At 45.5% G+C, this 24,608-nt stretch overlaps 1 protein-coding gene and 1 pseudogene across 1 annotated transcript in view; both read left to right on the top strand.

Annotated features, from left to right (window-relative positions):
- The window catches only part of LOC118966654 (scavenger receptor cysteine-rich type 1 protein M130-like), a 36,165-nt gene extending 34,353 nt beyond the window's left edge, over positions 1-1,812 (top strand). Inside the window, exon 4 of the mRNA XM_036989388.1 lies at positions 1,807-1,812. Within this exon, the coding sequence (XP_036845283.1) occupies positions 1,807-1,812 (6 nt within the window). The remainder of the gene's footprint in view (positions 1-1,806) is intronic.
- Positions 1,813-2,858: 1,046 nt separating this feature from the next.
- On the top strand, positions 2,859-19,455 carry LOC110517287 (annotated as a pseudogene).
- The last annotated feature ends 5,153 nt before the right edge of the window (positions 19,456-24,608 follow it).

The raw sequence follows: 24,608 nt of genomic DNA, 5'->3' as shown, positions 1-24,608 counted from the left end.
TTGCTCTCTAAACTGTCATGTAATCATCTGAACAATTTTAATAAAATTACAGGCTGTCAATCTTGTGTGATTCCCCTCTTGGACAGACTACAACATACAGTATGAATTAACTGAGACCAGTCTGTGTGATTCCCCTCTTGGACAGACTACAACATACACTATGAATTAACTGAAATCAGTCTGTGTGATTCCCCTCTTGGACAGACTACAACATACAGTATGAATTAACTGAGATCAGTCTGTGTGATTCCCCTCTTGGACAGACTACAACATACACTATGAATTAACTGAAATCAGTCTGTGTGATTCCCCTCTTGGACAGACTACAACATACAGTATGAATTAACTGAGATCAGTCTGTGTGATTATCCATTTGGACGGACTACAACATATATGAATTAGCTGTCCAAGGGCCAGCCGTGCTGCTCTGTTCTTAGCCAATTGCAATTTTCCTGAGTCATTTGTGGCACCTGACCACACGACTGAACAGTAAGCTGTAGCATTAACAACCATGAAAAACAAACCAAACTGTCTTACTGTGGACTAAGCTCCAGGGTTTTCCCTAGGTACAGATCAGGATCAGCTTCCCCAACCTCAAGGTCATGGCAAGAAGGGATCCAGCTTTTGTCAAATTAACATCAAAAGGTGATATTTTTTAACATTTGAGCTAATCCTAACCCTTTTCCTAACCTTAACCTAATTCTCCTAACCTGCTAAGAAAAGTCAAAAAGGACGTTTATCTGAGAAAAGTTGGATCCCTTTTAGCCATGACCCAACCCCAATCCTGTCCTCAACCACTTGTTGAGAAAAAGCTAAACTGACCCAAGATCAGCATCTAGGTGCAACTTCCCCCACATACCTACCTCTATTCTGTACCTAACAATATAGTATATTATGACAGACAGACAGACAGACAGACCTACCTACCTACCTACTAGTTACCCCTCCACTCTCTCCCTGAGTCCAGGCCCCAGACAGACAGAACAGCAACACCGTCAGAACTATAGCAGTCTTCATTCTGAAATGACTCTGGTCTTCTTCAGAAGTAGTGCAGTAGTCTACAGGGTTCAGAACTCACCTTTTTAAACACTTCTTATCACTCATATCATGAGGTTTCACATGTGTTTGGTTACATAGTGCCCAATGTGTCACACCTGCTCCCCCCTCCCCCTCCCTGGAGCCAGAAGGCGCCAGGCTCACCAGCATTACTCTCCATCCTGCACCATCATTACACACACCTGCCTTCCCCCCCCTCCCCCTCCCCCTCCCTGGAGCCCGAAGGCGCCAGGCTCACCATCATTACACACACCTGCCCCCCCCCCCCCCCTGGAGCCAGAAGGCGCCAGGCTCACCAGCATTACTCTCCATCCTGCACCATCATTACACACACCTGCCTTCCCCCCCCTCCCCCTCCCCCTCCCTGGAGCCCGAAGGCGCCAGGCTCACCATCATTACACACACCCGCCCCCCCCCCCCCCCTGGAGCCCAAAGGCCCCAGGCTCACCAGCATTACTCTCCATCCTGCACCATCATTACACACACCTGCCCCCCCCCCCCCTCCCCCTCCCTCGAGCCCAAAGGCCCCAGGCTCACCATCATTACACACACCTGCCCCCCCCCCCCCCCCCCCCCCCCCCCGGAGCCCAAAGGCCCCAGGCTCACCAGCATTACTCTCCATCCTGCACCATCATTACACACACCTGCTCCCCCCGTCACGCGCATCAACGAGTATTGGACCTGGACTCAGTCACCTCTGTCATTACCTTCCCTACATCTGTCTGGTTCCTGATCTGTTCCCTGCTTCAGCATTAATTGTGGTTTGTGGTTTTGTACCCGTGTGCTGACGCTGTTCTTGTCTTTGTCTGTTCCTGATTAAATGTTGATTCCACGTACCTGCTTCTCATCTCTGGCGTATGTCCTGACACATTGTTCTTCTGAGTGATAAAACAGCAAACATTAAGAGTGTTTACTTATCAGACCCACATATATATCAAATATACTATAATATACTATATTCATATGCTTTTAGTACTCACACATGAATCATATCCTGTTTGCAGGTCATGTGTTGTTTTGAGCCAGCAGTAAAAACACACTGACAGGACAGTTCCTCTTATGGCCACTAGGTGGTAATCTGGTGTCACAGACGCAGGACTGTAGACTAGAAAGAAAAATTGTCCCAATTATCACTCCTTTCTCCTGAAGTGTGCACTTGTTCACTTCACTGAAATGCCCACTTGATAACAGTAGAGTCCTCTGAGTGGAACGGTGTGACAAACAGTACCTCCTCTCCCCTCTCCCTCTCCTCCCCACTCTCCTCTTCTCCCCCCTCTCCTCTTCTCCCCTCTCCCTCTTCTCTTCTCCCCCCTCTCCCTCTTCTCTTCTCCCCCCTCTCCCTCTCCTCTCCTCTCCTCTTCTCCCCTCTCCCTCTCCTCTTCTCCCTCCTCTTCATCTTTTTGGTCACTGACTTCTCACCAGTGATGTCATCATAACCAGTAACCATCCCCCCTTCTCCTGCTCTAACATGAGACCTCATCAGTACTCATTTTGGGTGCTGGTACATTAAGCCAATATTCTAAAAGAGGTGAACTCAAGCAGTAGAAAGTTAGAGGTGATATTATAGGACACACTATGTGAAACTTTGCTGCTGTGTCAGCAGTTTCCTGTGGAGTTTTTTTAACATATCAGTTTGCTGTCGTGTGTTCAACCACTGATCCAAGATAAGTTGCTAAGAAGTTAATCTCACATCATTGAAGTTAGGACGTAATGAGAGAGAAGTCATATAGCCTAGCAGTATTTTCCACTCTTCAGTCCACTCTTTATGACAGCAGACTGTGGAGCCCCAGTTAGAGGCAGATATGATACCTGCAGTGATACTGATGACCCTGTTGTGGAGCGCAGGTAAGATTTTGTTACACTTATATACACTTGTGACAGTTACTGAGATATGATTTGATATTGTAAGATATATTATAATTTGCAGGGTTAGTAAAATAACATACAACTGGAAGCAAACAGTAAAAATGTGTCTCAAAGCAGGACAATGATGTGATCACCTGTAAATGTACTTTACTGTAGTCTAACTGTCCATCTGGGGACAGGCACTAATGTCAGTTAAGTTGTGATGGTGTCATGCATCTGACTGTTGTATATTCAGTGTGTCAATGATTGATTGTATCTGTCTCTATGGAAATGAATGAGAGTATATATTATGTATTATATATTATATTGGTGTTATGTTAGAGTAGGAGAAGGGAGGGGTGTAGATGCTAGAGGTATATGAGCTGAGTCAAGATCAACAGGTCCAACACTATGAGAGAGAGAGAGAGAGAGAGAATGAGAGAGAGAGAGAGAGAGAGAGATGAGAAGAGAGGAGGGGTGGGGAGAGAGGAGGGTTGGGGAGAGAGATTTGAGGAGGAGGAGAGAGGAGGGTTGGGGAGAGAGGAGGGTTGGGGAGAGAGATTTGAGGAGGAGGAGAGAGAAACGGAGGAGAGAGAGAGGGTATGGAGAGAGGAGGGTTGGGGAGAGAGAAAGGGAGGGGAGAGAGAAAGGAGGGCATAGAGCAAGATAGGTGAGAGAGGAGGGTAGGGGAGAGAGGAGGGTAGAGGAAGAGAATTGAGAAGGGGAAAAGAGGGGTGGGGAGAGGAGGGTAGGGGAGAGAGATTTGAGAAGGAGGAAAGAGGGAAGGAGAGAGGAGGGTAGACACGAGAGAAGGGTAGAGGAGAGAGGATGGTAGGGGATAGAGGGTAGGGTATAGAGAAGGGGAGGGGAGAAAGGAGGGAAGGGGAGAGTGGAGGATAGGAGAGAGAGGGTAGAGTAGAGATGATGGGAGGGAGAGAGGAGGGTAGGGGAGAGAGGAGGGTGGAGGAGAGAAGAGGGTAGGGGAGAGGGGAGGGTAGGGGAGAGAGGAGGGTGGAGGAGAGAAGAGGGTAGGGGAGAGAGGAGGGTGGAGGAGAGATGGGGAATGTGTTTAAACATGGGTGTTGTTGCACCATACCACACGTCTTCCCCATCATATCATGAAAGGTCATGTTATGTTGATTTAACCTCTGCCTCTCTCTTCCTCTGACTCATCCCTTTCTCTCTGTCTCTCTGTCTCTCTCTCCCTTTCTCCTCTGTCTCTCTCTTCCTCTGACTCCACCCTTTCTCTCTATCTCTCTGTCTCTCTCTCCCTTTCTCCTCTGTCTCTCTCTTTCTCCTGAGACCTCCAGGCTCAAAGCGTCAGTCCACTAGGTAGGTAGAGAATAAATCTACAGTGATTATAGCAGTTCAATATTAGTAAACTTTATTATACCACATGAAGAAAGTCATGTGTCTATACAAACCATTCTAAAACCCAATAACAAGTAGTGTTTTATGGAACTACTTATACTTGACATATTATATATTATATTGGTCTGATGTTAGAGTAGGAGAAGGGGGGTGTAGATGATAGAGGTCTGTTACCAAGGCAACAGGTCTGATGCTATCTGTCAGGAAGAGAGAGAGAGGAACAGAGAGAGAGAGAGAGAAGGCGTGGAGAGAAAGTGAGATGTCAACAGAGATAGGGCTGACAGACTAACATGCAGCCAACTGAATATCTTGTCTTTACTGACTTCTCACCAGTGATGTCATCATAACCAGCAACCTTTTCCACTCTTGGTCCGGCTCAGCTTGACCCCTGACCTCTGATATTAATGATTTAAAAAATGTAATTAGATTTAATCTCATCTGCAAAGAGAATTACACATTTGCATGGAAGGGGAATGTACACTACATGACCAAAAGTATGTGGACACCTGCTCATCTAACATCTCATTCCAAAATCATGGGCATTAATATGGAGTTGGTCCCCCCCTTTGCTGCTATAACAGCCTCCACTCTTCTGGGAAGGTTTTCCACTAGATGTTGGTACATTGCTGCTATAACAGCCTCCCCTGTTCAGGGAAGGTTTTCCACTAGATGATGGAACATTGCTGCTATAACAGCCTCCACTCTTCTGGCAAGGTTTTCCACTAGAAGATGGAACATTGCTGCGGGACTTGCTTCCAATTCAGCCACAACAGCATTAGTGAGGTTGGGCGATTAGGCCTGGCTCAGTCAACGTTTCAATTGATCCCTAAAGGTATTCAATGGGGTTTAGGTCAGGGCTCTGTGAAGGCAAGTAAAGTTCTTCCACATCGATCTCAACAAACTATTTCTGTATGGACCTCGCTTTGTGTACAGGGGCATTGTCATGCTGAAAGAGGAAAGGGCCTTCCCCAAACTGTTGCCACAAAGTTGGAAGCACAGAATAGTCTAGAATGTCATTGTGTGCTGTAGCGATTAGATTTCCCTTCAATGAAACTAAGGGGCCTAACCCGATCCATTAAAAACAACCCCAGAACATTATTCCTCCTCCACCAAACTTTACAGTTGGCACTATGCTTTGGGGCAGGTAGCGTTCTCCTGGCATCTGCCAAACCCAGGTTTGTGGTACGGACTGCCAGATGGGGAAACGTGATTCAACACTCCAGAGAAAGTGTTTCCACTCCAGCAGACGCTTGGCATTGCACATGGTGATCTTAGGCTTGTGTGCTGCTGCTCTGCTGTAGAAACCCATTTCATGAAGCTCCAGACGAACAGGTCTTGTGCTGAAGTTTCTTCCAGAGGAAGTTTGGAATTCGGAAGTGAGTGTTGCAACCGAGGACAGATGATTTTTAAACGCGACGAACTTCAGCACTCGTGGTCCCGTTCTGTGAGCTTGTGTAAGCTACCACTTCGAGGCTAAGCCACTGCTGCTCCTAGACGTTTCCACGTCACAATAACAGCACTTACAGTTGACCGGGGCAGCTAAAGCAGGGTGGAAATTAGACCAACAGACTTGTTGGAAAGGTAGCTTACTATGATGATGACACGTTGAAAGTCACTGAGTTCTTCAGTAAGGCCATTCTACTGTCAATGTTTGTCTATGGAGATTGCATGGCTGTGTGCTCGATTTTATTCACAGGTCAGGAACGGGTGTGCCTGAAATAGCCAAATCCACTAATTTGAAGGGGTGTCCACATACTTTTGTACATAATGTAAGGTGTATCTGGGTCGGCCCGTCCTCCACCACCCCAACCCAACACATCCCACTCAGCTTTAGGATCTTAGTGAAACATTCATTATTGGTTTCAGGTGTATTAGGTCAAGGCCAGAGTGACAACACACAGGACAGCAGACCACCAGGACTGAGCAACCCAGCAGCTATTGAAAACAGGAAGTGGACATCTTTTCAATTGACTCCTTTTGTTGTAGTGTTTTCAATATAAGACATCCAGACCTTATTCAAGTTGTTCAGTAAACCCTTATAAGAGATGAACTCAGGCAGTAGAAAGTTAGTGGTGATATTATAGCAGACACTATGAAACATTGCTGCCCTGTGAGCAGTTTCCTGTGGGGGTTTTCAGAACAGATGAGGTTGCTGTTGGTAGCTTGGTTCAACCACTGATCAAAGATAAGTTGCTGAGAAGTTTATCTCACATCATTGAAGTAAAGAACTAATGAGATTATAGTCATGTATCCTAGAAGTATATTCCACTCTTCAGTCCTCTCTCCCCGACCCCCACCAGTCTAGTACATAACTCAACTCTCTCCCTGACCCCCACCAGTCTAGTACATAACTCAACTCTCTCCCTGACCCCCACCAGTCTAGTACATAACTCAACTCTCTCCCTGACCCCCACCAGTCTAGTACATAACTCAACTCTCTCCCTGACCCCCACCAGTCTAGTACATAACTCAACTCTCTCCCTGACCCCCACCAGTCTAGTACATGACTCTACTCTCTCCAGTCCCCACCAGTCTAGTACATAACTCAGCTCTCTCCCTGACCTTCATCAGTCTAGTACATAACTCAACTCTCCCTGACCCTCATCAGTCTCGTACATAACTAAACTCTCTCCCCAACCCCCACCTGTCTAGTACATAACTCAACTCTCTCCCCAACCCCCACCAGTCTAGTATATAACTCAACTCTCTCCCTGACCCCCACCAGTCTAGCATATAACTCATCTCTTTCCCTGACCCCCACCAGTCTAGTACATAACTCATCTCTCTCCCTGACCCCTACCAGTCTAGTACATAACTCAACTTTCTCCCCGACACCCACCAGTCTAGTACATAACTACTTTTGTTCCCACCCTTGGGACTCTGATTCTCTATTGGTTACCAACACATCTGGATAGGAGCGGTGAACCCACACTTTCAATTGATCCATTTTAGGTAATAAGCTTCTATTGTTAACGTGAAGAAAACCCAGGCTTTTACGAGAGCAGAAATCAGTGAAGCAGATATAAGAGCACAAGTCAGAATTGGGGCTAGCAACTTGTTACGGTGCGTGAATGAGGACCCAAAAGCGAATTAACTTAAACAGAGCTTCTTTAATTACCAAACATAGGTAGGCTCAGACGGACCGGCAGATTCCGACAGGACAAGACAAGGTTACAGCAAACATGACGACAGTCTGGTTCAGGCATGAAACACAACAAACAAGAATCCGACAAGGACAGGAACAAAAACAGAGAGAGATATAGGGGACTAATCAGAGGGAAAAAGGGAACAGGTGGGAAAAGGGGTGACGAGGTGGTTAGGAGGAGACAAGGCACAGCTGGGGGAAAGAGGGGGAGAAAAGGTAACCTAACAACGACCAGCAGAGGGAGACAGGGTGAAGGGAAAGGACAGAGACAAGACACAACATGACAGTACATGACAGTACCCCCCCACTCACCGAGCGCCTCCTGGCGCACTCGAGGAGGAAACCTGGCGGCAACGGAGGAAATCCTCGATCAGCGCACGGTCCAGCACGTCCCGAGAGGGAACCCAACTCCTCTCCTCAGGACCGTACCCCTCCCAATCTACGAGGTACTGGTGACCACGGCCCCGAGGACGCATGTCCAAAATTCTACGGACCCTGTAGATGGGTGCGCCCTCGACAAGGATGGGGGGGGGGGGGGGGAAGACGAGCGGGGGCGCGAAGGACGGGCTTGATGCAGGAGACATGGAAGACCGGGTGGACGCGACGAAGGTATCGCGGAAGAAGAAGTCGAACTGCGACAGGATTAATGACCCGAGAAATACGGAACGGACCAATGAACCGCGGGGTCAACTTGCGAGAAGCCGTCTTAAGGGGAAGGTTCTGAGTGGAGAGCCAAACTCTCTGACCGCGACAATATCTAGGACTCTTAGTTCTACGCTTATTAGCAGCCCTCACAGTCTGCGTCCTATAACGGCAAAGTGCAGACCTGACCCTCTTCCAGGTGCGCTCGCAACGTTGGACAAAAGCCTGAGCGGAGGGGACGCTGGACTCGGCGAACTGAGATGAGAACAGCGGAGGCTGGTACCCGAGGCTACTCTGAAAAGGAGATAGCCCGGTCGCAGACGAAGGAAGCGAGTTGTGGGCGTATTCTGCCCAGGGGAGCTGTTCTGACCAAGACGCAGGGTTACGAAAAGAAAGACTGCGTAAGATGCGACCAATAGTCTGATTGGCCCGTTCTGCTTGACCGTTAGACTGGGGGTGAAAGCCGGAAGAGAGACTGACGGAAGCCCCAATCAAACGGCAAAACTCCCTCCAAAATTGAGACGTGAATTGCGGACCTCTGTCCGAAACGACGTCTGACGGAAGGCCATGAATTCTGAAAACATTCTCGATGATGATTTGTGCCGTCTCTTTAGCAGAAGGAAGCTTAGCAAGGGGAATGAAATGAGCCGCCTTAGAGAACCTATCGACAACCGTAAGAATAACAGTCTTCCCCGCTGACGAAGGCAGTCCGGTGACAAAATCTAAGGCGATGTGAGACCACGGTCGAGAGGGAATAGGAAGCGGCCTGAGACGGCCGGCAGGAGGAGAGTTACCGGACTTAGTCTGCGCGCAGACCGAACAAGCAGCCACGAAACGACGCGTGTCATGCTCCCGGGTGGGCCACCAAAAACGCTGGCGAATGGAAGCAAGCGTACCCCGAACGCCAGGGTGGCCGGCTAACTTGGCAGAGTGAGCCCACTGAAGAACGGCCAGACGAGTAGGAACGGGAACGAAAAGAAGGTTCCTAGGACAAGCGCGCGGCGACGGAGTGTGAGTGAGCGCTTGTTTTACCTGCCTCTCAATTCCCCAGACAGTCAACCCGACAACACGCCCCTCAGGGAGAATCCCCTCGGGGTCAGTGGAGGCTACTGAAGAACTGAAGAGACGAGACAAAGCATCAGGCTTGGTGTTCTTAGAGCCCGGACGATAAGAAATCACGAACTCGAAACGAGCGAAAAACAGCGCCCAACGCGCCTGACGCGCATTAAGTCGTTTGGCAGAACGGATGTACTCAAGGTTCCTATGGTCAGTCCAAACGACAAAAGGAACGGTCGCCCCCTCCAACCACTGTCGCCATTCGCCTAGGGCTAACCGGATGGCGAGCAGTTCGCGGTTACCCACATCATAGTTACGTTCCGACGGCGACAGGCGATGAGAAAAATACGCGTATGGGTGGACCTTGTCGTCAGAGAGGGAGCGCTGAGAAAGAATGGCTCCCACGCCCACCTCTGACGCGTCAACCTCGACAACGAACTGTCTAGAGACGTCAGGTGTAACAAGGATAGGAGCGGATGTAAAACGATTCTTGAGGAGATCAAAAGCTCCCTGGGCGGAAACGGACCACTTAAAGCACGTCTTGACAGAAGTAAGGGCTGTGAGAGGAGCTGCCACCTGACCGAAATTACGGATGAAACGACGATAGAAGTTCGCGAAGCCGAGAAAGCGCTGCAGCTCGACGCGTGACTTAGGGACGGGCCAATCAATGACAGCTTGGACCTTAGCGGGATCCATCTTAATGCCTTCAGCGGAAATAACAGAACCGAGAAATGTGACGGAGGAGGCATGAAAAGTGCACTTCTCAGCCTTCACAAAAAGACAATTCTCTAAAAGGCGCTGGAGGACACGTCGAACGTGCTGAACATGAATCTGGAGTGACGGTGAAAAAATCAGGATATCGTCAAGGTAAACGAAAACAAAGATGTTCAGCATGTCTCTCAGGACATCATTGACTAATGCCTGAAAGACAGCTGGAGCGTTAGCGAGGCCGAAAGGAAGAACCCGGTATTCAAAGTGCCCTAACGGAGTGTTAAACGCCGTCTTCCACTCGTCCCCCTCCCTGATGCGCACGAGATGGTAAGCGTTACGAAGGTCCAACTTAGTAAAAAACCTGGCTCCCTGCAGGATCTCGAAGGCTGAAGACATAAGAGGAAGCGGATAACGATTCTTCACTGTTATGTCATTCAGCCCTCGATAATCTATGCAGGGGCGCAGAGACCCGTCCTTCTTCTTGACAAAAAAAACCCCCGCTCCGGCGGGAGAGGAGGAGGGGACTATGGTACCGGCGTCAAGAGCTACAGACAAATAATCTTCGAGAGCCTTACGTTCGGGAGCCGACAGAGAGTATAGTCTACCCCGGGTGTGGAGGAAGAGAGGTGGCCCTGGACCGACTGAACACCGTGCGCAGATCGTGATATTCCTCCGGCACCCCTGTCAAATCACCAGGCTCCTCCTGTGAAGAAGAGACAGAGGAAACAGGAGGGATAGCAGACATTAAACATTTCACATGACAAGAGACGTTCCAGGAGAGGATAGAATTACTAGACCAATTAATGGAAGGATTATGACAAACTAGCCAGGGATGGCTCAAAACAACAGGTGTAAAAGGTGAATGAAAAATTAAAAAAGAAATGGTTTCACTATGATTACCAGAAACAGTGAGGGTTAAAGGTAGCGTCTCACGCTGAATCCTGGGGAGAGGACTACCATCCAGGGCGAACAAGGCCGTGGGCTCCTTTAACTGTCTGAGAGGAATGTCATGTTCCCGAGCCCAGGTCTCGTCCATAAAACAGCCCTCCGCCCCAGAGTCTATTAAGGCACTGCAGGAAGCTGACGAACCGGTCCAGCGTAGATGGACCGACAAGGTAGTGCAGGATCTTGAAGGAGAGACAGGAGTAGTAGCGCTCACCAGTAGCCCTCCGCTTACTGACGAGCTCTGGCCTTTTACTGGACATGAAGTGACAAAATGACCAGCGGAACCGCAATAGAGACAGAGGCGGTTGGTGATTCTCCGTTCCCTCTCCTTAGTCGAGATGCGGATACCTCCCAGCTGCATGGGCTCAGCACCCGAGCCGGCAGAGGAAGATGGTAGTGATGCGGAGAGGGGGGCGACGGAGAGCGCAAGCTCCTTTCCACGAGCTCGGTGACGAAGATCAACCCGTCGCTCAATGCGAATAGCGAGTTCAATCAAGGAATCCACGCTGGAAGGAACCTCCCGGGAGAGAATCTCATCCTTTACCTCTGCGCGGAGACCCTCCAGAAGACGAGCGAGCAAGGCCGGCTCGTTCCAGCCACTGGAGACAGCAAGAGTGCGAAACTCAATAGAGTAGTCTGTTATGGATCGATTGCCTTGACATAGGGAAGACAGGGCCCTGGAAGCCTCCTCCCCAAAAACAGATCGATCAAAAACCCGTATCATCTCCTCCTTAAAGTCCTGATACTGGTTAGTACACTCAGCCCTTGCCTCCCAGATTGCCGTGCCCCACTCACGAGCCCGTCCAATAAGGAGAGATATGACGTAGGCGACACGAGCAGTGCTCCTGGAGTAAGTGTTGGGCTGGAGAGAAAACACAATATCACACTGGGTGAGGAACGAGCGGCATTCAGTGGGCTCCCCAGAGTAACACGGCGGGTTATTGATTCTGGGCTCCGGAGATTCGAAAGCCCTGGAAGTGGCCGGTGGATCGAGGCGGAGATGGTGAACCTGTTCTGTGAGGTTGGAGACTTGGGTGGCCAGGGTCTCAACGGCATGTCGAGCAGCAGACACTTCCTGCTCGTGTCTGCCTAGCATCGCTCCCTGGATCCCGACGGCTGAGTGGAGAGGATCCGAAGTCGCTGGGTCCATTCTTGGTCGGATTCTTCTGTTACGGTGCGTGAATGAGGACCCAAAAGCGAATTAACTTAAACAGAGCTTCTTTAATTACCAAACATAGGTAGGCTCAGACGGACCGGCAGATTCCGACAGGACAAGACAAGGTTACAGCAAACATGACGACAGTCTGGTTCAGGCATGAAACACAACAAACAAGAATCCGACAAGGACAGGAACAAAAACAGAGAGAGATATAGGGGACTAATCAGAGGGAAAAAGGGAACAGGTGGGAAAAGGGGTGACGAGGTGGTTAGGAGGAGACAAGGCACAGCTGGGGGAAAGAGGGGGAGAAAAGGTAACCTAACAACGACCAGCAGAGGGAGACAGGGTGAAGGGAAAGGACAGAGACAAGACACAACATGACAGTACATGACACAACTGTAGATGGGCCAGGGTGTACATGCAGATTTCCAGATATCATCAACAGTAATACAATCAGGGCACGGCAGAGGACAGGGAGAGCTCTGCAGTGCTGATTTATGACATCTGAATGTGCATCAGATGGCAACAAGATCCTATTGTACAGCGATTTCCTCAGGTAACATGAATACAAAGCCAGCGGGAGGTGGTTGGAAAAGGATGGGAGGCCAAAAGTCCATGTAACCAATAGAGAGTCAGAGTCCCAAGTGTGGGAACAAACATAGTTTGTAAAGAAAGTTTGTAGTCAACAAAGACTGCAGGAGTCATGAGGCAAATAGCAAAATAGCAAAATGAGCAATAAAAAAATGCAGTCTATAACGATCAAGTTCAGAGTCAAATCAAATCAAATGTTAATGGTCACATGCGCCGAATACAACAGTTTCCTTACAGTGAAATGTTTACTTACGAGCCCCTAACCGAGAGGGCAGTTAAACAAATACAGAGAAGAATAAGAGATAAAAGTAACAAGTAATTAAAGAGCAGCAGTGAAAAATAACAGTATTTACAGGGGTGTCGGTACAGAGTCAGTGTGAGGGGGTGTCGGTACAGAGTCAGTGTGAGGGGGCACCGGTTAGAGTCAGTGTGTGGGGGCACCGGTTAGTTGAGGTAGTATGAACATTGAGGTAAAGTTAAGTGACTATCTAGAAGAAAAAGAACGCACACCTATTTAGGCGAGGTGCTGGCTAGAGGTGCTGGCTAGAGGTGCTGGCTAGAGGTGCTGGCTAGAGGTGCTGGCTAGAGGTGCTGGCTAAAGGTGCTGGCTAGAGGTGCTGGCTAGAGGTGCTGGCTAGAGGTGCTGGCTAGAGGTGCTGGCTAGCGGAGTAGAAAACCCTGATGAAGACAGCTTGGCTGTTGGTAATTAAATATTTGCATCTGAGCTCCTAGAGTGTGCAGCTCTCTTTTATTTTCAAGTTAAGTGACTATGCATAGATGACAAAAGAGAGTGTCAGTGGTGTGGAGAGGGGAGGGGGGCAATGTGAATAGTCTGGGTAACCATTTGACTAGATGTTCAGGAGTCTTATGGCTTGGGGATAGAAGCTGTTTAGAAGCCTCTTGGACCTAGACTTGGCGCTCTGGTACCGCTTGCCGTGCGGTAGAAGAGAGAACACTATGACTAGGGTGACTGGTGTCTTTCACAATTTTCAGGGCCTTGCTCTGACACCGCCTGTTATAGAGGTCCTGGATGGCAGCAGGCTTGACCTCAGTGATGTACTGGGCCATTCACAGTACCCTCTGTAGTGCCTTGCGGTCGGAGGCTGAGCAGTTGCCGTACCAGGCAGTGATGCTCTCAATGGTGCAGCTGTAGAACCTTTTGAGGATCTGAGGACCCATGCCAAATCTTTTCAGTCTCCTGAGGGGGAATAGGTTATGTCGTGCCCTCTTCACGACTGACATGGTGTGCTTGGAGCTCGTTGTCGGTGATCAGGCCTACCACTGTTTTGTCATCAAATTTAACCATCCTATGTAAGAGACGGGCTAAGATCCCGTTAACGGGATCGATTTGACAACAGTCAAACAACAGAAATATCATAATCAAAATTCCTCAAACATACATAAACTTGTTGTTAATCCCGCCACATTGTCCGATTTCAAAAAGATTTTACGACGAAAGCAGATTATGTCAGGTCAGCACCTCGTCACAGAAAAACAGCCATTTTTCCAGCCAAAGAGGAGTCACAAAAAAGCAAAAATACAGATTAAATGTATCACTAACCTTTGATGATCTTCATCAGATGACACTCATAGGACATCATGTTACACAATACATGTATGTTTTGTTTGAGGAAGTTCATATTTATATCCAAAAATCACGTTATGTTCAGTAATGTTTTGCTTCCAAAACATCTGGTGATTTTGCAGAGATCCACATCAATTTACAGAAATACTCACAATAAACATTCATAAAATATACAAATGTTATGCGTGGAATTATAGATCCACTTCTCCTTAATGCAACCGCTGTGTCAGATTTCAAAAACACTTTACGGAAAAGCACACCATGCAATAATCTGAGTACGGCGCACAGACACAAAAACAAGCCATACAGACACCCGCCATGTTGTGGAGTCAACAGAAGTCAGAAACAGCATTATAAATATTCACTTACCTTTGATGATCTTCATCAGAATGCAATGTTTTTAACATAAATCTTCAATAATGTTCCAACCGGAGAATTCCTTTGTCTTAAGAATTGCAATGGAACGCAGGTCGCTATCACGTGAGCGAGTGTGATCAGCTCATGCCACTCTGGCAGAGCCCTTACTCAAACAGCTCTCATCCCCCCTCCTTCACAGTAGAAGCCTCAAACAAGGTTCTAAAGACTGTTGGCATCTAGTGGAAGCCTTAGGAAGTGCAATTTGACCCCATAGACACTGTATATTTGATAGGCAATGATGTTGGAACATTGCTGCATGGACTTGCTTCCATTCAGCCACAAGAGCATTAATGAGCTCAGGTACAGATGTTGGGCGATTTGGCCTGGATTGCAGTCTGCATTTCAAATCACCACGAAGGTATTCGATGGGGTTTAGGTTAGCCTCTGTGCAGGCCAGTCAAGTTCCTCCACACCGATCTCGACAAGCCATTTCTGTATGGACCTTGCTTTTTGCACAGGGGAATTGTCATGCTGAAACAGGAAAGGGCCTTCCCCAAAATGTTGCCACAAAGTTGGAAGCTCAGAATCATCTAGAATGCGATTAGATTTCCCTTCACTGGAACTAAGGGGCCTAACCCGAACAATGAAAACATCCCCAGACCATTATTCCTCCTCCACCAAACTTTACAGTTGGCACTACGCATTAGGACAGGTAGTGTTCTCATGTTATCTGAGTTTTACACCACTCCAGCCAACGCACGGCATTGACCATGGTGATCTTAGGCTTGTGTGTGACTGCTCCGTCATGGAAAATTCATCCTGAAGCTCCCAACGAACAGTTATTCTGCTGACGTTGCTTCTAGAGGTAGTTTGGAACTCTGCAGTTAGTGTTGCAACCGAGGACAGACAATTTGTACGCTCTACCAATTCACAGTTGAGCAGCTGTTGCTCCTAGAAGTTTCCACTTCACAATAACAGCACTTACAGTTGACCGGGGCCAAACTGACTTGTAGGAAAGGTGGCATCCTATGATGGTGCCATGTTGAACGTCACTGAGCTTTTCAGTAAGGCCATTCTACAGCCAATGTTTGTCTATTGAGATTGTATTACTGTGTGGAAGGGGTGGGGAAGGGGTGTGGCTGAAATAGAATCCACTAATTTGAAGGGGTGTCCACATACTTTTGTATATATAGTGTATGTACACATGGGTGTTGTTGCACCATGAAAGGTCATGTTGATGTTAATTTAACCTCTGCCTCTCTCTTCCTCTGACTCTCTCTTTCTCCTCTGTCTCTCTCTTTCTCCTCTGTCTCTGTGTCTCTGTCTCTCCCTTTCTCCTTTGTTTCTCTCTGTCTCTCTGTCTCTTTCTCTCTCTTTCTCCTCTGTCTCTCTCTTTCTCCTCAGATCTCCAGGCTCAAAGCGTCAGTCCACCAGGTAGGTAGAGTATAAATCTACAGTGATTATAGCAGTTCAATATTAGTCAACTTTATTATCCCACATGGAGAAATTCATGTGTCCATACAAACCATTCTAAACCCCAATAACAAGTAGTGTTTTATGGAACTACTAATACTTGTCAACCACAAAGCATTACTGCTGTTAGAATAACAGAATCACTGTCATCATCTGTCCTCACCACTGTGTTTTCCTCTCTGCTGTTTACAGCTGAATACTCAGTCAGACTGGTGGGTGGGACCACTTCCTGTTCTGGGACAGTGGAAGTCTTCTACAGAGGAGAGTGGTTAAATCTATGTCCTGGGTGGTGGAGCATGATGAGAGAGACTAAGGTTGTGTGTAGAGAGCTGAACTGTGGGAATGTTGTAGCTGAATCTAGAGGACCTCTGGTTGAAGATGGAAGAGGAAGAGTCACAATATATAGTTGTAGTGGAGATGAGTCTTCTATTAGACAGTGTGACATAGGAGGACCTGGTATCTGTGATGGTGGATATTATCATCATGTGACCTGTTCAGGTAAGAGACTGGTCATATTGAGAGATTTATTTATACATTATACAATATTACCATTTATCATGTTTTATGTGTTTTTATTTAATTTAAATAGAGGGAGAGATGTCAGATGTATTTAAACATTATATTTGTGTTTGTCATATTGGTTTATGGGAGATGATCATGGGCAGATCATTGTAGTTCAGATGGTACTGAAGTGAAGCTGCCTGATGGATGTCCAGCTGTTTATTTTCTATAAAGTGAAGTGAACTTATTCCTGTCTCCTGCCTGCATTATTCCCAACCCTATCCTGAGTGACTAAGAACCCATTTCTCCCTCTTACAGTATCAAACATAGCAAACTACTATCTTTTATCCAACAGATTTATGTTTAGTCCTTGACAGTGTCATCAACAAAACTGATTGAATGTTCAACCAACTCTTTTTCTCCAGAGTCTGTGCAGCTTGTAGATGGAGCTGATCTCTGCTCTGGGAGAGTGGAGGTGAAGTCCAATCAGTCCTGGGCCTCAGTGTGTGAAGCTGACTTTGACCGGCAGGATGCAGAGGTAGTCTGTAGGGATGTTGGCTGTGGGGCTCCTGCAGCTCTACAGGGGGGGCTCTATGGAGAAGGTGAGGGTCAGACCTGGGATAAAGAGTTCCAGTGTAAAGGCAAAGAGTCCCTTCTCCTGGACTGTGACACCTCAGACAGAGAGAACAACACCTGCCTACCTGGTAATGCTGTTGGACTCACCTGCTCAGGTAAGAAACAGTTTGTCACTCAATCTACATTGTTTCTCACCTGGAGTGAAGAATATGAGAAACAATATAGGTGTGTTTTAGTGAGAAAATAGTAAGATTACTGTCTCTCTCTCTTCTTTTCTCAGAGCCTGATGATGTGAGGCTGGTGGGAGGAGGCAGTCGCTGTGCTGGTCGAGTGGAGTGGTACGACCAGCGAGAGTGGAGGACTGTGGGAGCTGTCAAGAATCAGGAGGATGTAGCTGCAGTAGTGTGTAGACAGCTGGGTTGTGGCTCCACTGTTTCAGTACTACCTGGAAACACCAGTAGAGGGATTGGAGTTAAATGTTCTGGGTCTGAGTTTTCACTGAGGGAGTGTAGAAGAACGTATGAACTCCGTCCTGGACTCACAGTGATCTGCTCAGGTAATAACAAGATACACTTTATGGCCAATAGTATGTGGACATTAGTGGGTTCGGCTATTTCAGCAGTTGCTGACAGGTGTATAAAATTAAGCACACAGCAATGCAATCTCCATAGACAAACATTGCCAGTAGATTGGACTTACTGAAGATCACAGTTACTTTCAACGTGGCACGTCTAGGAGCAACAACGGCTCAGCCGTGAAGTGGTAGACAACGCAAGCAGACCGGACCGCCGGTGTTGAACCACGTAGAGCGTAAACATAATCCTCTGTTGTAAAACACACTGCTGAGTTCCACATACTTTAGTCCATGTATTATATCTCCTTCCTGGACTCACAGTGATCTGCTCAGGAAATATCAACATATTATAATTATATTCAACTGATTTCCTTCATTCATACAACTTCCTCTGCACCTCTCATGATGACTGTTTAACTTGTCAGTCTGCTTTACTAAATAGATCACTCAGTCAAGTAGGAATCAAATACACCTTAAATATCCCAGAATGCTTTTGTATTTGAGTGTTATCTCAGTGAACGTCTCTACTCACTACCACTGTCACATGTCATGTTATTGTCACATCTAAATGAGGAAAGTAGTTGAGGAGCTACGTTTTCTTTTTCTCTCCTCTTGTTCCAGATGTCCTGCTTAAGCCTGATATCAACATATGTTGTCTCAGTGACTGTAGGCCCACTACTCATGTTGCCCTGTGAGGGAGGGTGGCTGGCACTGTTACATGATGATGTTATTGTTATGTCTATAGGAAACTAGTTGAAGAGGTTTTTCTTGTTCTCTTTTATTATTACAGATCTCCTGGTCCAGCCTGATATCTCCCTGACTGACTCAATGGGAGGGGTCTTCAGGGGCCACCAGGGGCCCGAGATGTTCAGGGGCTACAACTTCACCATCACCTGCTCCACTCAGCCACAGTACCCAGGGGGCTCCTTCCTCCTCACGTTCACCGGCTCCAACAGAACCCATACCCAGCCAGCTGTCAATCACTCTGCTGCCTTCCTCTTCCCTGCTGCAGATGACTCCCACCAAGGGAACTACAGCTGTGTTTATGACAATTATGTTTTCTCTCATAACTTCTCCTCTGAGAGTGAGCTCCTCTCCCTCGTCATCACAGGTAACTGAACATGAACCAGACTTATAACTTTGTCAATGACAGATTTCCCACAGATCTATGTGATGATGATCAGTCCCCTCATCAAAGGTGTTTCTGTTTACAGCCTCTCCTCTGCCAGCCGTCATCATCAGACATGTTGTAGTGCTGCTGATCCTTCTGACAGCCATCACCACCTCCTACCTGTACTACAAGGTAAAGACATTTACTCAGACGTTACAAGTCATTTAAACTAGAGGGAGAAGGGGAGAGGGAGAGAATGGAGATAGTAGAGTAAATTTCTGACTGTTGGTGCTGTGTCTCCCTAGCCCACCAGGAGGCAGATGAGAGTGAACAGGGTGAGCAGCATGGATCTTTATGTCAATGCCTTGGAGACGGTCTCTCTGAGCTCCAGAGCTGAAGCTGGACCGGGAGAGGAGAGAGCAGCCCAGGGGACGGAGTAGGAGTAGAATGAAGCTGACCCTACATGCTGATCTTAGGTCAGTTTTGTGTTTTAAATCGATGGTCAGCAGTGGACTGGTGTTTAAAATGTGGTGACAAACCTGAAGTGGTTCTAATTTTAATAACAAGTTCAGAATTAGTTTCTCTTTCTAGAACCTTGGAAGAAATCTAAAAGGAGTGACTGCAACCACCATTATTCATTTAGTTTGGTTTTTACCACCAGAGAAACATGGGGTTCTGGGTAACATGGGGTTTGGGTAACATGGGGTTCTGGGTAACATGGGGTTTTAGGTAACATGGGGTTCTGGGTAACATGGGGTTTTGGGTAACATGGGGTTCTGGTAACATGGGGTTTTGGGTTACATGGGGTTCTGGGTAACATGGGTTTTGGTAACATGGGGTTTTGGGTAACATGGGGATTGGGGTAACATGGGGTTCTGGGTAACATGGGGTTTTGGGTAACATGGGGTTTTGGGTAACATGGGGTTCTGGGTAACATGGGTTTTGGTAACATGGGGTTTTGGGTAACATGGGGATTGGGGTAACATGGGGTTCTGGGTAACATGGGGTTTTGGGTAACATGGGGTTCTGGGTAACATTGGGTTTTGGGTAACATGGGGTTTTGGGTAACATGGGGGTTATTTTAAGAGAGTAGCTCTGTTTTGTGTCCAGAATGTCTTGATTTTTGCTGTTGTCTTCATTTATTTATCTTATTTAGTGTCTCTTAGATTCTTTATCTTATTTAGTGTCTCTTAGATTCTTTGTCTTATTTAGTGTCTCTTAGATTCTTTATCTATTTAGTGTCTCTTAGATTCTGTCTTATTTAGTGTCTCTTAGATTCTTTGTCTTATTTAGTGTCTCTTAGATTCTTTATCTTATTTAGTGTCTCTTAGATTCTTTATCTTATTTAGTGTCTCTTAGATTCTTTATCATATTTAGTGTCTCTTAGATTCTTTGTCTTATTTAGTGTCTCTTAGATTCTTTATCTTATTTAGTGTCTCTTAGATTCTTTGTCTTATTTAGTGTCTCTTAGATTCTTTATCTTATTTAGTGTCTCTTAGATTCTTTATCTTATTTAGTGTCTCTTAGATTCTTTATCTTATTTAGTGTCTCTTAGATTCTTTATCTTATATAGTGTCTCTTAGATTCTTTATCTTATTTAGTGTCTCTTAGATTCTTTATCTTGAAGTGTTTCCATTATTAGTCCAGGTATTATTATAATCATCTGTTCATTCTTTGTATTTTTAAACATTTTTTAATAAAGGGGTCATCTTTTTCTCAAGTCATTTTGGTTGGTTGTTGTTGTTTGTTTTGTTGTTGTTTACCTTATGATGTAGATTATTGTTATGATGTTGTCAGTAGTACATACAGTGGGGAGAACAAGTATTTGAAACACTGCCGATTTTGCAGGTTTTCCTACTTACAAAGCATGTAGAGGTCTGTAATTTTTTATCATAGGTAAACTTCAACTGTGAGAGACGGAATCTAAAAAATCCAAGAAAATCACATTGTATTTCTAAATAAGAGTCCCCCTGCAAAGACAAGCTCAACTTTGAGGATATCTATTATTTTAGCACTGTAGTTCAGTACAACAGAACAAAAAAATAAATGGATAATATGACATATTTTAATATTGTATAATTTATACCAGCATTTCTTTTGACATTTTCCAAACTAAATACTGGTATGTTGAAAGCTGTTGTGTAGGTCAGTGGTGTAGTGGTGCCTGGAGAAGTGGGTATACAGTACTCTAATTTAGTAAAACATTTTCCAAACTAAATACTGGTATGTTGAAAGCTGTTGTGTAGGTCAGTGGTGTAGTGGTGCCTGGAGAAGTGGGTATACAGTACTCTAATTTAGTAAAACATTTTCCAAACTAAATACTGGTATGTTGAAAGATGTTGTGTAGGTCAGTGGGGTAGTGGTGCCTGGAGAAGTGGGTATACAGTACTCTAATTTAGTAAAACATTTTCCAAACTAAATACTGGTATGTTGAAACCTGTTGTGTGGGTCAGTGGTGTCGTGGTGCCTGGAGAAGTGGGTATACAGTACTCTAATTTAGTAAAACATTTTCCAAACTAAATACTGGTATGTTGAAAGCTGTTGTGTAGGTCAGTGGTGTCGTGGTGCCTGGAGAAGTGGGTATACAGTACTCTAATTTAGTAAAACATTTTCCAAACTAAATACTGGTATGTTGAAAGCTGTTGTGTAGGTCAGTGGTGTAGTGGTGCCTGGAGAAGTGGGTATTCAGTACTCTAATTTAGCAAAACATTTTCCAAACTGAATACTGGTATGTTGAAAGCTGTTGTGAAGGTCAGTGGTGTCGTGGTGCCTGGAGAAGTGGGTATTCAGTACTCTAATTTAGCAAAACATTTTCCAAACTGAATACTGGTATGTTGAAAGCTGTTGTGTAGGTCAGTGGTGTCGTGGTGCCTGGAGAAGTGGGTATACAGTACTCTAATTTAGTAAAACATTTTCCAAACTAAATACTGGTATGTTGAAAGCTGTTGTGTAGGTCAGTGGTGTCGTGGTGCCTGGAGAAGTGGGTATACAGTACTCTAATTTAGTAAAACATTTTCCAAACTAAATACTGGTATGTTGAAAGCTGTTGTGTAGGTCAGTGGTGTCGTGGTGCCTGGAGAAGTGGGTATTCAGTACTCTAATTTAGTAAAACATTTTCCAAACTAAATACTGGTATGTTGAAAGATGTTGTGTAGGTGAAGGTCAGTGGTGTAGTGGTGCCTGGAGAAGTGGGTATACAGTACTCTAATTTAGTAAAACATTTTCCAAACTAAATACTGGTATGTTGAAAGCTGTTGTGTAGGTCAGTGGTGTAGTGGTGCCTGGAGAAGTGGGTATACAGTACTCTAATTTAGTAAAACATTTTCCAAACTAAATACTGGTATGTTGAAAGCTGTTGTGTAGGTCAGTGGTGTCGTGGTGCCTGGAGAAGTGGGCATTCAGTACTCTAATTTAGTAAAACATTTTCCAAACGGCCCAGAGAAGGAAAGGCACCCTGTGTGAAAAGCACGAGAAACAGTGATACACTCTGAATGACCTAAATGATGAATCCCATATTGGTCTTTCACAGTCAGACCAACCCAAACTGTACTGTTCAGTAGGATAATAGTAGACCAACCCAAGCTGTACTGTTCAGTAGGATAATAGTAGACCAACCCAAACTGTACTGTTCAGTAGGATAATAGTAGACCAACCCAAGCTGTACTGGTCAATAGGATAATAGTAGGCCAACCCAAGCTGTACTGTTCAGTAGGATAATAGTAGACCACTTTTGAGGTTTGTGGAAAATTTAAGAAATGTAGATTTGAAAGTAGTTCCCCTTTAATTCAAGTGTGAACCTGTAGAACAGGCCCCAAGCACTATTGTTGTATTAGCAGTGTTTATATAGTACAGACACCCAGCACTATTGTTGGAGTAGCAGTGTTTATATAGTACAGACACCTAGCACTATTGTTGGATTAGCAGTGTTTATATAGTACAGACACCTAGCACTATTGTTGGATTAGCAGTGTTTATATAGTACAGACACCTAGCACTATTGTTGTATTAGCAGTGTTTATATAGTACAGAAACCTAGCACTATTGTTGGAGTAGCAGTGTTTATATAGTACAGACACCTAGCACTATTGTTGGATTAGCAGTGTTTATATAGTACAGACACCTAGCACTATTGTTGGATTAACAGTGTTTATATAGTACAGACACCTAGCACTATTGTTGTATTAGCAGTGTTTCTATAGTACAGACACCTAGCACTATTGTTGTATTAGCAGTGTTTATATAGTACACACACCTAGCACTATTGTTGGATTAGCAGTGTTTATATAGTACAGACACCTAGCACTATTGTTGGATTAGCAGTGTTTATATAGTACAGACACCTAGCACTATTGTTGTATTAGCAGTGTTTATATAGTACAGACACCTAGCACTATTGTTGTATTAGCAGTGTTTCTATAGTACAGACACCTAGCACTATTGTTGGATTAGCAGTGTTTATATAGTACAGACACCTAGCACTATTGTTGGATTAGCAGTGTTTATATAGTACAGACACCTAGCACTATTGTTGGATTAGCAGTGTTTATATAGTACAGGCACCTAGCACTATTGTTGGATTAGCAGTGTTTATATAGTACAGACACCTAGCACTATTGTTGGATTAGCAGTGTTTATATAGTACAGACACCTAGCACTATTGTTGTCTACAGAGCCACATTCGCTATTGACTTTAGGATATATGAACCAGTTTTCCAAAACCACTATTGTGTTATACAGTTTGAAACAGTTTTTATGTACAGAGGAAGAGGACGCGAACCTGCTCTCAGAATATCTGTCAGACTGAGGAGCGGGCAGACCAACTTCCCAAATAGGGGAGAAGCACTCAAAACACACTAGTTGTTCTTTCAAAGAAAATTATACAAAAATGGTAGGTCTGAAGTCCTCTCGTATTATCAACCTTACTACAATGGCAGCAAATATTTTAATGAATTCAGTAATACATAATGAAAGGAAACTTTAATTATATCACCCCTTTTCCCGAGGTGAATGGTTTCACCCACTACTCTCCCGGAACTGAGGCTTTGACATCAACAGTTTCACTTTGTTCCACCTTTGGTGAGCAAAACAGCTAATAACGTAGCTAAATACTGACATTATCCTCAATCGAGATATCTGTTCATATCTAAATACATGGCTCTGCTTTGGTCTATTCCATTGATATTGTCAAACTGAACATTACATTGAACATGTGAGTCATTTAGCAGACGCTCTTATCCAGAGAGACTTACAGTAGTGACTGGATACATTTTCATACGTTGCATTGGCAGGACAATTCCATTAGTAGTTGGGAGGAGAGCAGAAACAGCCTAACACCTCCACTGATACTGTGTAACCTGTCTGCAGTCAACCAGCCATCCAGACTGAAGTGAAGGCCTTGTTACAGAATGAAAACACCTTCTCTTTCGTCGGCATGGCAACCTGTAAACATGTCAGTGGCGTCACAATGTTGCACAAGAGCAGCAGAACATTGGATGGAGGGTCATTGTGTCATTACACAGTGTCCCTGTCTATTCTACTGTATTGGTACATGTGGTATTACAATACATTAGAAGATCTGTAGACGGAAGCATTGAAACAATTTACAACACATCGTCAACTAGCAACCTACTCTGTTTCAGTGCTGTTTAAATATCCCACTTATTTTATTCTGCTGTTAGAGGCCATCAGTAGAGACAGTCAGGAAAACAGTCTTTGTAGCAAGGTTTTTTACTGTCAAACCTGGGAAGTGTGTCTATATAGGTAAGTACATATACAATTAGGATTTTACTTTAAGGTCAAATGTACTGTAACTGTCTAGTTGTGAAGAGAATCTAAATATATTGTTTACTGATCTCCTCTCCATTCTAGCACCATACGTTCTGTTGTTTATTGTCCTCCTCCCCATTCTAG

Source organism: Oncorhynchus mykiss, chromosome 10 (assembly GCF_013265735.2).
Source record: "Oncorhynchus mykiss isolate Arlee chromosome 10, USDA_OmykA_1.1, whole genome shotgun sequence".
NCBI classification, from domain to species: Eukaryota; Metazoa; Chordata; class Actinopteri; order Salmoniformes; family Salmonidae; genus Oncorhynchus; species Oncorhynchus mykiss.
This window is presented reverse-complemented; position numbering and strand designations above follow the sequence as displayed.